Genomic DNA, 14,136 nt, shown 5'->3' with positions numbered 1-14,136 from the left:
AATCCATTAGGTTAGGTTTAGGCGTTTTGAGCTAAACCGTCCCCAAGTATGTCACCGTCCCATACCGGTGCATACAATCCTCCATATCCATGTAATTGACAGAATATATTTATTCAGCAATTTAAATCCAAAACCATATAAAAATTACAGATTATCAATAACAGTACAACAATTTAATAACTAAAACCAAAAGCCAGGTAATTGCAGAATAGTTTATACAACACTACAGCAATTACAGTTCAAAACCATAATCCAATTACTTGTAAGATAATATCTAAGATCCCACAATTAACATCCAAACCATATAAATTACAACCTATAAATAACAGTATAGCAATTTACAATCCAAAACCATCCCAAATAATTACAGAAGACTATTTATAGTTTCAGCAATTTAAATCCAAGAGTTAAACCATGTATTTGCAGGAAACGGTTTAAAGGTTCAACAACTAGCATCCATAACATGCGTAGATCACATCTAATATATCAATGACTCTATCATGCATTAAAAATAAGTTTTTAAATCATATTATAGTCCCATAAATTGCTAGATTAATTTGAGCAACTTAATTTTCTCCATCAGGTAACCGCGTGTTAAGTTGTATACTGATATTCTGTTTAATCTATTAGCACAGAGCCCCAATAAGCTACAAGTCTAATTGTTATTCAAAAGACTCCATCACACATTTAAACTTTAATTTAGAACTATATTATAGCCCCTTAAATTGTCAAATTAGAATTAGACAATAAATTTCCTTCCAGCCGTTACCCGTATGCACAATTGTTAAATTAGCACACTGTTAATTTCATTCACTTAGAGGTCAACCTTACTCAATTTAAGGACTTAATAACTCTCAAAGCCAACCCTCTAATCCTTCTGTAAAACCCCAGAGTCAACAGAAACGTTCCCATGCTCCAACAGTATCCAAACAGTTCATAGAAAAAAAATTTAGAAAACTACTATTTGAAAGAGCCTGCTCTAAATTCCAAGAGCAGGCTCTTTTTTTTGAGCCTGGAGCCGGCTCTAAGAATGTAGAGCTGGCTCAATGAGTATGGGAGCCGGCTCCCACATCCATGGAGCCAGCTTTCACCTCCTTTGAGAGCTTCCAGTCCCCGTTTGCTCCGTCCTCGTCCTTCTGCTTCTTCTCCGGCCTATGTCCACCCTTTAATTGATTTCTAAAACTTATCCTAGGGTCTTATTAATACCAAAATAGACTCCCAATGGTTTTAGAACAATAATTTGAAATCAAATACAGAGATTTAACTAAGCAAGTTACTAGCATGCTTAAAGAGCAAAACTGGAACAGACAATAACGAATTTATTTCAGACCACTTTCTCAGACAACAGATAATGAAATTTGACATATAATAATCATGCAAGATCCATTTAAGACTCAACAAATTCCCTAGAGTCTAAAATTACCACCGGACTAACAAGATTTTCTAATACAACTGGAAACAGATGTGTACGAATTCTGTAATAGATTCGATTACAGCCCAAACAGATTATCAATATAACATACAATTAACACGTAAGTTTTAGTTTATAATTTATTTAACCCTAGAGACTACCTAGGTGCACAGAACACAAGCCAAAGGGAAGGAAAAAGTAGAAGAACTTGCCTGTAGCTTTGGTCTCAAAACTGTGTTGTCGTCTTCCTAATTTCCGGCAACCACTGACCACCTTCAAGCCTCCTATGGTTTTGGTTTAATCCACCACAACTCTCCCTTGGCCCTCTCTGTTCTCCTTCTAAATTTTGTTCTGTTTTTCTCTCGTTCAATTCTCTCCAAACTCTCTGTATTTTCACTATGTCGTGAATAGGGTTATCAAACCCTAGGGACGTATAAGTTATATATTTATAACTAACTCTAAATCCTAAGTCAATAAAAACCCTAGACGTAAATCCTAATTAATTATGTCGGCAAGTCCGTAAAAACTAAAACCCTAAAAGATAATTCACTAAAAGATAATTCATACACTTAATTTAATTAAACAGTTATGTCCATGCAAAAAAATAATTAATAATACAATTAAAGTAAGCATAACAACCAAAAATACAATTAATTTAATTAAAATATACTTAACCAAATAAGGCAATTCAAATACAAAACCAACAGTTTAAAACAAATAAACCAATTAAACATTTAAGCAACTAGCCACATAAAAAAGAAAAATAATAAAGATAATTGAAATTCCAATTTTATCCTTTTTAAAACTAGTTTAAAACTAGTAGGTATTACATAACTTACATCCGAGATGGTACTCTGCCTGAGCAAAGAGATGAGGCTAGGAAAATCAAAGCGAATGCTGCGAAGTACGCCGTAGTGCATAACCAGCTATACAGAAGATCTTTTTCTGGACCGTACTTAAAGTGTGTTACCCCCACAGAGGCTCGGCAAATACTACGAGCTATTCATGAAGGTGTATATGGAAACCACTCAGGGGGGAGATCTTTAGCGCACAAATCAATGGCGCGAGGGTACTTCTAACCGAATATGTCGCGAGATTCGGAAGAATTGTCCAGAAGGTGCGATAAGTGCCAAAGGTTCAGACCACTGATTCACCAACCACCTGAAGATTTGCACGTAATGGCCACACCATGGCCTTTCGCACAGTGGGGGATGGATGTAGTTGGTCCTCTACCAACTGCCCGAGCTCAGAACAAGTATGTGTTGCTGGCTACAGACTACTTTACTAAGTGGGTGGAAGCAGAGCCATATCCGAGCGTTACTCAAACTCATGTGAGACGATTCATTTGGAGTAATATTATTTGCCGGTTTGGTGTTCCGAGGTCAATCGTCATGGATAATGGGACCAACCTTGACAGTAAGCAAGTAAGAGAGCTGTTGGAGGAATATGGAATTAATCAAAAGCTGGCGGCAGTAAGTCACCCACAGGCCAATGGACAGGCGGAAATTACAAATAGAACAATCTTTACTTGTATCAAGAAGAAGCTAGAAGAAAGGAAAGGAAGGTGGTTAGATGAACTGCCGAACGTCCTATGGGTCTACAGAACGACCCCTAGACGACCGACCGGAGAAAGCCCATTCACCATGGCGTATGGTACCGAGGCAGTTATACCAGTCGAACACTTAGTTCCAACTGTTCGAAGCTTGGCATGGAACCGTGAGCATAATGACAGTATGTTAAGGTTTAACCTCGATTTGCTGGAAGAAAAAAGAGATGCAGCAGCGGTAAGGCTCGCATCCTATCAGCAGACACTTGCGAACAGCCATAACAAGAAAGTAAAGCACAGAGACTTTAGACCAAGTGATCTGGTTTTGAAAAAGAAGGTGGGGATAGTCAAAAAGATGATGCCACCATGGGAAGGCCTATACAGAATTGCAGAAGCCATAGGAAAGGGGGTATATACCTTAGAAACCATGGCCGGAAGGCTGGTTAACAAGCTTTGGAATGCTACTTCTCTGAAGAGGTATTATCAATAAAAAGTTGAGATTCAATACTGAATTTTGTTCATTTTTAATTGAATACAGTCGAATGTACAAGTTTTTGAGATTTATAAAGATTATACTCCTCTTTAAAAGGTTGAGCAAAGTAAGTGGCAGCTGGCACTATGAGCCGAACGCCAAACACTTGCTTTAAAAAAAAAAAAAAAAGGGGGGGGTTAAGTGGCAAGTGGCATTCTAGCCGAGCGCCAGGCACCTGAGCAATGTAAGTGGCAGCTGGCACTATGAGCCGAATGCCAAACACTTTCTAAGAAAAAAAAAAAGAGGGCCAAGTGGCAAGTGGCATTCTAGCCGAGCGCCAGGCGCCTGGGCAAAGTAAGTGGCAGCTGGCACTATAGGCCGAACGCCAAACACTTGCTAAGAAAAAGAGAGGGCCAGATGGCAAGTGGCATTCTAGCTGAGCGCCAGGCGCCTGAGCAAAGTAAGTGGCAGCTGGCATTATAGGCCGAACGCCAAACACTTGCTAAGAAAAAGAAAGGGCCAAGTGGCAAGTGGCATTCTAGCCGAGCACCAGGCGCCTGAGCAAAGTAAGTGGCAGCTGGCACTATAGGCCGAACGCCAAACACTTACTAAGAAAAAAGAGAGGGCCAAGTGGCAAGTGGCATTCTAGCCGAGCGCCAGACGCCTGAGCAAAGTAAGTGGCAGCTGGCACTATAGGCCGAACGGCAAACACTTGCTAAAAAAAAAAAGAGAGAGTTTACATAAAGAGCTTGATCAGAAGTCGACCATCTCATTAATAAAGTTCAGAGAGTTACAAAAAAAAGATGAGGTGTAAAGATGGCGAATATACCAAAGTCAGTAAATTTTTTTTTTAAAAAAAAAGAGAGAAAAAAGAGTTCTAACTAAGAGGCATTCGCCTCATCAGCCTCTTGATGATGCTAGGCTGTCTCCTCATTATTGTTGGTATCACCATCCTCACGAGGTGGAGAGTCGAGGTGAATGACTGAATCGTTCTATTGAGTCCTACCCTCAATAGCGTTGGAAGAATCATTCTGCTGAGGGTTATCTTCAGCAGTAATAACAGATGGAGTCAAGGTGGACAGGGGAAGAATGTCCAAAGTCAGAGCAGCAGAAGGAGTAGGAGTGATCCGAGAAGAGGCAATCTCTTGGCACTCATCAAATATGCCCTCGGCAGCGAAGGAGTCTGGATCGGTATAAACACCAGGAGGGTCAATATCCAGTTCCTTGTCAACATTATCAGGGGTAGAACCGATCTGACCCTCATCCGGAACACGATCGGCGTAACCTTCTTGGAACTCCTGAGCATATCTGAGAGCTCCAACTCTAGAAAACCGAGCATGCAGAGCTAGCATACCACCGTTTACCCTACTAATGGTATCGAGTAAAGCGTTGCACTCGTCCAAGGCCCTTTTCTCAAAGGCCATCCGAGCGGATTGCTCATCACTCAGAAGGCGTAGCAGTTCTTCCTTTTCAGCCTTAAGGGATTCCCGCTCGGTATGCCAGACACTCTTTTCAAACTGCAATGCATTTCTCTCATCCTGAAGAGAGTCAGTCTCCTTCCTCAACGAATCCCTCTCCTTTTCAATCTTACCAAGCTGAACCATCAACCCGGTCTTTTGAGCAGCCAAATCATCGTTCTCCTTGTTCGCTGCATTAAAGCTGTCAGAAAGCGCGCGGACCTTGGCATTCACATGCTCCACTTGTTTCTGCATAGCCATTATCCCGTACAGGGTCTGTAGAGATATACAGGACAACTGGTTAAGCCGAGCAGATGGTTAGAAGAAAATAAGTATAAAGAGTGTATAAAGACTTATTGACTAAGGGGCAGAAGTTATCTCCATGGCGGATAAGGGAAATCGGCTAAACACTTCCCTCTGAGACAGACCTTTGGCTACCTCAATGTCCTTGGGAGTCCACATGCTCCTGTAGTAAGCCATTGCGGTCTGACCATTTTTGAACATGGTCTCGATCGGTTTAACAGATGATCCGTCTGTTCGAATGAAGCGAGGGTTCCATGGCGCCGTTCCTGAAGCGGAGGCATGCCCAGAAGGGGTAGGGGGCCTAGTCTGAGGAGGTCTCGCTAGGGGTACCACATTCGGCCCAGAGGGCCTAACCCTCTGAGACAAAGGAACGTCATCGATGCTGAGGGCACTATCAGGTTGGTGCCTCTTTCCTCTGGCCTTTTCCCGTGCGGAAGCAGAGGTAGAACCAGGAGGATTGTTGACAGAAGGGGTAACGTTCGGACTGGCAGTCGCTGTGTTAGCGACCGGGTTAGCAGCCGTCACGGATGGATCGGTGGAAGGAGTGGTATCAGAAAGGGTAGCAGAAGAAGATGCTGAAGCCGGTGAGGAATTTGATACAGGGGTGATAACAGGCCTGGGGGCAGTTTTCTTCCTGCCGAAGGAAGGGATCTGGAGTTAGCTCATCGTCTTGCTGAGGACTAAGATATCGAGGAGATTGTCTGAGGTGAGGAGGTCCGAGCAGGAGGGAACGTTGGTCAGAACGTACCGCTTCATGTAGTTATCCCTATCCCTGCACACACCGTAGCTCAAATCATCACAAGGAATGCCTAAGGAATGGCACAAGAAAGTACAAAAACGAGGAATACAAATCTCGCAAGGACAGTCACTCTTATGGTTTTTATATTTCTTGTAAAAAGAGACAGAGCACTCTCCAAAAGTGCACGGGATAGGGAAATCCTCCGCAGCTGGAGAGAACCAGGCTCCCCTAACCCCAATTATATTTTTCCTCCAGCCCTTCTCGGATTTGATTTTATCCGTGCAGATGGACCTCTTCTCAATGGGGAAAAAGTGGTAAAACGGTTCATCAGTTCTGATCTTGCTGACCTTGTAACAGAGGAGAAGATCTACGAGGTCCAGATCCAGACCTCTGTCATGAATCAGGAGTAGCATAACAGACAAAATCCTAAGGAAATTGGGGTTTACTTGCAAAGGGGAAAGATTTAGCTTGTTGAAAACATAGCAAAAGAAAGGATGCAAAGGAAACCTAAGGAGATGAAGATGGAGGAGTGAAAACAGGATCTCGCTGGGAAAAAGGCCAGCACCGGTTCTAATATTCACCTCTCGGGGGCAGTTTCTAATTTCTACATCGTCAGGGAGGTGAAGTTTCATGCGAAGAACGTCTAGATCTACTGTCATGGTGAGAATGAATGAAGATTCCGAAGAGGAGAAAGAAATCTTCCAAAAGAAAAATGCAAATGAAACTAACCTTAGAAAGTGAAAACGGTAGAAAGTACTGCAAGGCCACTGGAAGGAGGATCTTTTACAAGAGATCGTCGGAGAGGATTCGAACAACAGAAAGTGAGATAGAGACGGTAAAGAGGATTGATGGAACATCTATGAAGCTTATAAAGACAAGGTGAGCCCAAGGGCCGAGGAGTCAGGAAGCAATGAGTTTTTTGAATCTCGAAACGCCGATCCCTAAATCTAACCGTCCATTCTCCTACACGATTTTCTCGAGCCGTAAGGTTATCATTAGCAGCCTCTAATAATTACCCCCTAATCAATAAGGGGTGATTATGGGGGCAGTTGAGGATGCAGCAAGTGGCATGGGCCGGATACAGTTCGCTGAAACGGGATCGGGTCGAACAATTGAAGTAGGATCCATGCCAAAGCGTCCCAGAATGGGCCGAACCTGGGGAATCCACCGAGAAAGATCAAGCCCATTGGAAGATCAAGCCCAGAAGGAAGAAAACTTTTGAATATAGGCCCAATGTAATCAGTTAACAACAATAATGGTAATGGCCAACAAATAGACCATTACAGGTGGAAAATAGGGAGAATTTTTTTGGATTCTATTAAAGGGTAAGAATTCTAGAGAGAGAAAGAAGAAACGAATTCTTACATCTTCACAAGTTCATTATAGAAGTTGCATAATCTCTTAAATGGCTATAAACAGCCATAAATGAAGCTAGCGATAACAACCTGAATCTTGATAACAAGGTATAAAAAGGTCAGGTTTTATTTAAATAAATCATATTTTGAGCTTTGAAGTGACTAGAGGTGGGGGACCACTTTGTTTTTATTCCAGAACTACAAGTCCATATAAAAATAAAAATTAATAATAATAAAAAGGATGATTTATTGGCAAAAATGGCGTCGCCCGGACTTTAAACCGGAGACCTTCAGTGTGTTAGACTGACGTGATAACCAACTACACCACGACACCTCTATTGTCTACGCTGAGTAATTGGTTTGGTATTTATGACGATTTCAGGATTAATTTGGTTACAATTATTCTGTTTTGGATATTTATCATTTTTTTGAAGAATCTGAGAAATAGAATAACTTCAGATCATAGAAAGACGGAAGCAAAGGGATTAAAATACTCTCTCTACACAGCTTCCTATAACATCATGCGGTTACGAATGGCCAACCCAGAACTTCCCCAATCTTTAACAGGTACCATATGTCTAGCTTCCCTTGTATCTGCTAATTTAGTGTTTTCGGTGATATCTACATATATATATAAGTATCAATTTACACAACAAATAAAGAACACCCATTTTATATGTTTGTGGAAGAAGACGGATTGTCTGTAACCGTATGTTTGGTTGCTGAGAAAATTGAGACACAGAATAAATACGCAAATTTTTGTGTTACATCCACAGTCCCCAGTATCTATTTTATGGGGCTTTGTTCAATTGTTAGTTCTAATTCTGCTGACAGTCCTGTAGTGGATGCACTCCATGCTTTGAGGTCTTAATTTGGCTGTGAGGCGTGGGCTAAAGCAGGTGCAGGCGTGATATAGTATTAATTTAGGTTAAAATATCTGAAGATGTCACAATTTTTAAAATGGCTTGATGTTAAAGAAAAAACATTCTTGTGCATTATCTATAGGATATACTAAAATATATTTGTAAAGAGGAATTTGCTGCAAACTCAAAGTGTATCTGTTATGTATTTAATAAAAAAACTAAAATAAATCAATCAATATGTGATCTTGCTTACTTGATGTCCAATGAAGCGACATTGAATGTAACATTATTTGTCTGATATGTATAAGACCTTCAAAGTTTGTGGCTTTTTATGTAGTTTGCAAATCATACTTCATTTTATGGTGCGTGGACCCTGACCATTTGGGTAATTTTTATTATTTTATTTTGATTGGGCAATAGCATAGGAGAACCCTTTTCAGTACTCACTGAATGCTGTTAAGATCCCTCTCACATTTCTATGTGCGGGTTGATTCTAGTGCTAAGAAGTACGGATACGGATACGACACGATACGGACACGGCGACACGGCAAATCCAAAAAAATTAGGACACGGACACGGCGAATAGTATATATATATATATATATATATATATATATATATATATATATATATATCAGCATTAATAGTTTTAAAAAAAAAAACACTGATATGTTTAGGTTGGAATATATATATATACATAGTTGTTAAAGGCTCAAGGCGCACAAAAGCGCAAATGCCTCCTGGAGCCTGAGGCGCAAGGTGCAAGGCGAGGCGCGCGCCCGACTGAAGCAAGGCGCACGTTGGAAAAAAAAAAAAAACAAAACCCACCCAATAAAGTATTAAAGATGCAAATCATGCAATAATATATAGAAAGATGTAAAAGTCAACTAAATGAATTACTTAAGTTAAATATTCAACATAAAGATGCCAAAACCAAGTAAATCAAGTACTTGAGTTCAAAACAGTGAATAATCAAACATATTAACATAAAGATGCAAAAGTCAACTAAGGAGAAGTATAAGATAAAACTAAAATAAACATAAACATCATTCTTCCTAAGAAGACAACACCAATGAATCTAAATATCATCCTCGTCATCAATAAGTATAACATCATTTTGATCGTCACTAAATGATTCATAATTCTCAGGATCCTCTTCTATCTCATCTGAATCATCCTCATCCTCATCCACAAGTTGAACTGAAGAACTTCATGCTCCCTTTGTTGGTAACCGTGAACTAGAACTAGATTTTGATCTAGTAGACCGTTGCGGCCTGCTTGCCTCTCCAATACCAGCAAAATTAGCAACATCACCCCATGTCAAGGAATCATCTTCATAGACTAGATCATGTTCTGCATCAGAATCATCCATCCTCCCCGTCAACCACTCGTTGCTCTCATCAATGTCATCGAGTAAAATGGGATTAAGAGTGTCACGCATATTATATCGACGCCTCAATGCTCTATTATATTTGATGAACACTAAATCATTCAACGTTGTTTGAGCGAGCCTATTTCTTTTCTTGTTATGAAGCTGCAATAAATTCAACTTTAACTAGTAAGTATAAAAAATTAAAATTTTAATTTTCAACAATTAAATTACAAACCTAGTTAGTAAATAGTATATACTTACATGCTCAAACACGCTCCAATTTCGTTCACAACCAGAAGAACTGCAAGTAAGGCTTAAAACCTTTATAGCAAACTTTTGGAGAAGTGTTGTTGACTTGCCATAAGCTTCCCACCAATTGGCTATTAAAAAAAAATTAATAATGATGTTTAGCAACTTTAGCTTCATCTTTCTATCGACTCTATTGACAAAATAATTTTAACACTTAGCTATACTAACTTAATATACTTTACCACTTTACCTGGTCCTCGTGTACTTCTCTGTCTAATAGCAAAGGGATTACCAAAGAGGCCCTCAGCTTTAGAATATAAGGACAGCTCCTCAGTAATTTTGTCTTGGTCTTTGACATCCGGGACTAACCTTGCAATGCATGCATACAAACCCTTTGCAATCTCTTCATCTTCTTCAATTTTCGAATTTGAATAAAAATATTCTGGGTTCAAATAATAACCTGCTGCATGCAAAGGGCGATGAAGTTGAACATTCCACCTCTTATCAATTATTTCAAAAATATCTGAGTATTTGTCTTCTACTCCCCCAAATGATTTTGCAATGGCTTCTTTAGCCCTATCCATAGCCGCATAAATGTATCCCATGGGAGGCTTTCTCTCGCCATCAACTAATCTCAAAACCGGAATAAGAGGACCAGAAACCTTGAGGCTAAAGACAATGTTGTTCCAAAAGGAAGGCATCAAAACATAAGAAGCAACTCTTTTACCGGCTTCCTCTTTCGCCCATTTACTACGATTCCATTCTTCTGAAGTAAACATCTTTCTCAAGTTATTCTTTTGCTTGTGAATACTTGATAATGTGATGAAACATGTAGCAAATCGAGTCTTAGCAGGCCTAAGCAACTCCTTTTTGTGAGTAAAGTTCCTCATAATGTTCAACAACTTTGGTCGCATATAAATATAACTATTCAACTCCACTGCCCTCTGCATTGTTCTAGAGATAGACGGTATTTTCCCAATGTCTTCCAACATCAAGTCTAAGCAATGAGCAGCACATGGGGTCCAATACAAATGTGGGTGTTCTTTCTCTAACATCCTCCCTATTTGAAACCAAACGGAAAAAAGAATAAATGATATAAAGAGAATGAGTAAATCAAAATTGATTTAAATTATATATTTGTAAAGAATGTAAATTCTAAAAGTTATAAACATTGAACATTCTTACCGGCATACTTATTGCTTGACTCACTATCTGTGACGACTTGGATGACATTTGCTACTCCAATGCGGTTGACAAATTTATTAAGTAAGTCAAACATCTTGTCACCATCCTTTGAAAAAGAAGAAGTATCTATCGACTCAATAAACATGGTTCCCCTTGGACTATTTACTAGGAAATTAAGCAATGTTCTCCCTCTCTTGTCTGTCCACCCATCTGCCATTAACGAGCATCCAAATTTTGACCACTCCTCCTTATGGTCATTCATGAAAGCATTGGTATTATCCAATTCCTTCCTAAGCAAAGGAACTCTCACCTCATGATAACTAAGTGGTTTCATGCCAGGACCATATTGTCCAATTGCTTCAACAACCTCGGCAAAGCTATCATACTTAACAGCATTGAATGCAATTCCTGCATCATACATCCACCTTGCAAAAGCAGCACACGCTCTTCCTCTCAACTCTTTCTTGCATGCATCATTAATGGCTGTTTGTTTTCCCCCCTCCTTGCTTTTTTGTACCACAATTTCCGGTCTGGGAGTGAAATATAAATTAATCGGTCCCTTTTGCTTTTGCATCTTTGAGGAATTGACACTAGCACTGCCTGCACTGGCTACCCTTTTTCCTCGATTGTTAACTTCCATAATGTCATCCTCATCCTCTCCATCAATGAAATTAATTTCATCACTAGGTAACAAATTCATTTGATCTTTTTCTTCCTTTTTCTTACTCATGTACTATTTGATTTCTTCTCTAACACTAGATGGGCATCTTGGGCATGCACTCACATTTCTATACCCTCCAGCTAAGTGTTGTTTAGCTCGATAAATACCTCCTTTTGTAACTTTTGCACAAAAGTTACAAGTGACGGCATTTGTATCTTTCGGATTCTCCAAATGTGAGTAATTCCATGCCGGATCCTTTCTTGAACCATCACTAGGCATCTTTTAAAGTACAAACTACAATCAAATTCAAGATAACAAAATAATAGCATCATGTAATCAGTGTTTGCAACAACTCTGGCAAATAAATAAATAAATACAGAGCTTCAAAGCAATTAGCAATATTAACATTTCAATTTAAAAAAATAAATACAAAGCTTTGGCAGAATGCAAAAAACAAAATATTATTCTTTAAGGTCTCATACTCTCATTAGAATTTGGTCACTAGCTCAAATTGGATGCATGCTATGATTTTATTATTATTATTAAATGGTAAACTCTGAATGTGCAAATCCGGATATTGAATAATTTATTAACTTTTCATTTGTTTTATTTTAATTTATTATTATTATTATTATTATGTTCTAAGTAGACACTGACTGGGAAAATTCATTGTGTCACATTGAGTCGATTCTTATAATGCCTAATATCTGAAGTAATATTTTCCAGTTCTTCGATCTAATATAGGGGAGACTTTGTGACTCTACTCTTAACACTCTTGGCCGCTGGATGCCCTTGTTTAATGCAGGACTAAAGGAAAGATTTGACTATGTTCTGCTTTTGTCGCATTTCAAGAAATTTGGTTTGATATGGATTAGAGAATATGCACATAGTTGCTATGTTTGTTACAACATTTTGACATATCAGTTAAACTGCAGTTCATTATTCATTCTCCCGATACTACACATTTTTGTTGTTTACTTGATCGCCTAAAGAAAGGATACGGTTTACCAACGGTTTAGTATTGAAATATTTCTAGTGAGCTGCGTGCCTCTGTGCACGCCTAAAAACTTATGCTTCGAGTGGGAGATCATGCTGAAACAAAGAGGGTCATGCCCGGTATGGTCCCGTTAACAAAGGATGCTAATAGACCACTCGATGCAGACCTAAACTTTGATCGGATATTGAATGTGCAATGCATTTCCTCAAACCAACAACATGTTAGAATGGAACAAATACAACTTTTCACACAAATAAATCAGGTTAATATAAAGTACCTCACACAAATAAATAAATAAAAAATAAAAAAATGAAAAAAAAATAAAAAAACTGGAGTAAGAAAAAAAAATAATAATAATAAAAAGAAGAAAAAAAAAATCTGCCAGGAGAGAGCCGAGACTGAAAAAAAAAAAAAAAAAATTCTGCCAGTGCCAGGAGAGAGCCGAGACTCAAGAAAAGAAGAAGAAAAAAAGAAAAAGAAGAATAAAACTGGAGGCAAAAAAATAAATAAATAAAATAAAAAGAAGAAGAAAAATAGAAATAAATGACATAAAATGTCTAGCAAGAAAGAGCCGAGAGGCCCCAGGGCCCAGACTCGAGAGAAGAGAAGAAGAAGAAAAGAAGAAGAAAAAAAAAAAAAAATCTGACCCAATCACCGATCCGACAGATCTGAGAAGAGAAGGAGGAGAGAAGAAGAAGAGAAGGAGAGAAGAAGGAGAGAAGAAGAAGAACTAACCTGGAGAGAACCGACGCAGATCCGAGAGTCAGAGTCCCGAGTAAGTACTTCGCTGCCTCTGTCTGTGTTCTTCTTTCCTTTGCTTCTCTTTTTTTTTTCGTTTTTTATGTTGCAAACTTGCAATAGGCTTTGGCTTTGAGCTTTCAACTTTTCAAGTTAAATAAGACAATACAAAATACAAATAATATAACAATACAGAGTTACAGACTACAGAGTCACAAACAAAACAAAAAATAATAAGGAAAATAAGTTAAAAACAAAAGTTTCATGCGGGGCGCGCCTTTCTAGCGCCTGTAGCCTCGCGCCTTGATCGTAAAGGCGCACGCCTTATATAACCCAACCGTCTTGAGTAGACTCAAGGCGCTAACCTGGCGCCTAGAGGCGCCTTGCGCCTCAGGCGCGCGCCTTCGGCGCCTTTGACAACTATGTATATATATCACTGATATGTTAGTATATATATATATTAGCATCTTTAGGACACGGACACGGCGAATTGTGGCATCTTTAGGTTAGTATATATATATATCAGCATCTTTAGGGTAGTACAAAATAAAAAATAGAACATATCAGCATTAAAAATTTAAAAAAAAAAAAAAAAAAAAATCCAGAAAAGTGTGTCCGAGCCGTGTCTGAGCCGTGTCCGAGCTGTCTGAGCCGTGTCCGTGCCGTGTCCGAAAATTAAAAAAAATAAAAAAATTCCAGACACGTTTTTTGGCGTGTCCGACACGTGTCGGGGCGTGTCCGACGCGTGTCCGTGTCCGACACATGTCGGACACGGATTCTTCGTCCAT

At 39.1% G+C, this 14,136-nt stretch overlaps 1 protein-coding gene and 1 non-coding gene across 2 annotated transcripts; both read right to left on the bottom strand.

Moving 5' to 3' along the window:
• Positions 1-7,542: 7,542 nt before the first annotated feature.
• On the bottom strand, positions 7,543-7,617 carry TRNAV-AAC (transfer RNA valine (anticodon AAC)). Its single transcript has one exon. It is a non-coding gene; the product is annotated as a tRNA-Val (tRNA).
• A 1,739-nt stretch (positions 7,618-9,356) lies between these two features.
• On the bottom strand, positions 9,357-11,194 carry LOC132304653 (uncharacterized). The gene is made up of 4 exons (XM_059802395.1): positions 10,953-11,194; positions 10,018-10,827; positions 9,780-9,898; positions 9,357-9,680 (listed from the first exon to the last, which is right to left on the bottom strand). Exons 1-4 carry the CDS (start codon positions 11,167-11,169, stop codon positions 9,357-9,359), a joined length of 1,470 nt encoding a protein of 489 aa, XP_059658378.1. The 5' UTR covers positions 11,170-11,194.
• Positions 11,195-14,136: the final 2,942 nt, after the last annotated feature.

Source organism: Cornus florida, unplaced genomic scaffold (assembly GCF_030987335.1).
Source record: "Cornus florida cultivar Cherokee Brave unplaced genomic scaffold, ASM3098733v1 CherokeeBrave_3.0.0_Hap2_Chr04, whole genome shotgun sequence".
Lineage (NCBI taxonomy): Eukaryota > Viridiplantae > Streptophyta > Magnoliopsida > Cornales > Cornaceae > Cornus > Cornus florida.
This window is presented reverse-complemented; position numbering and strand designations above follow the sequence as displayed.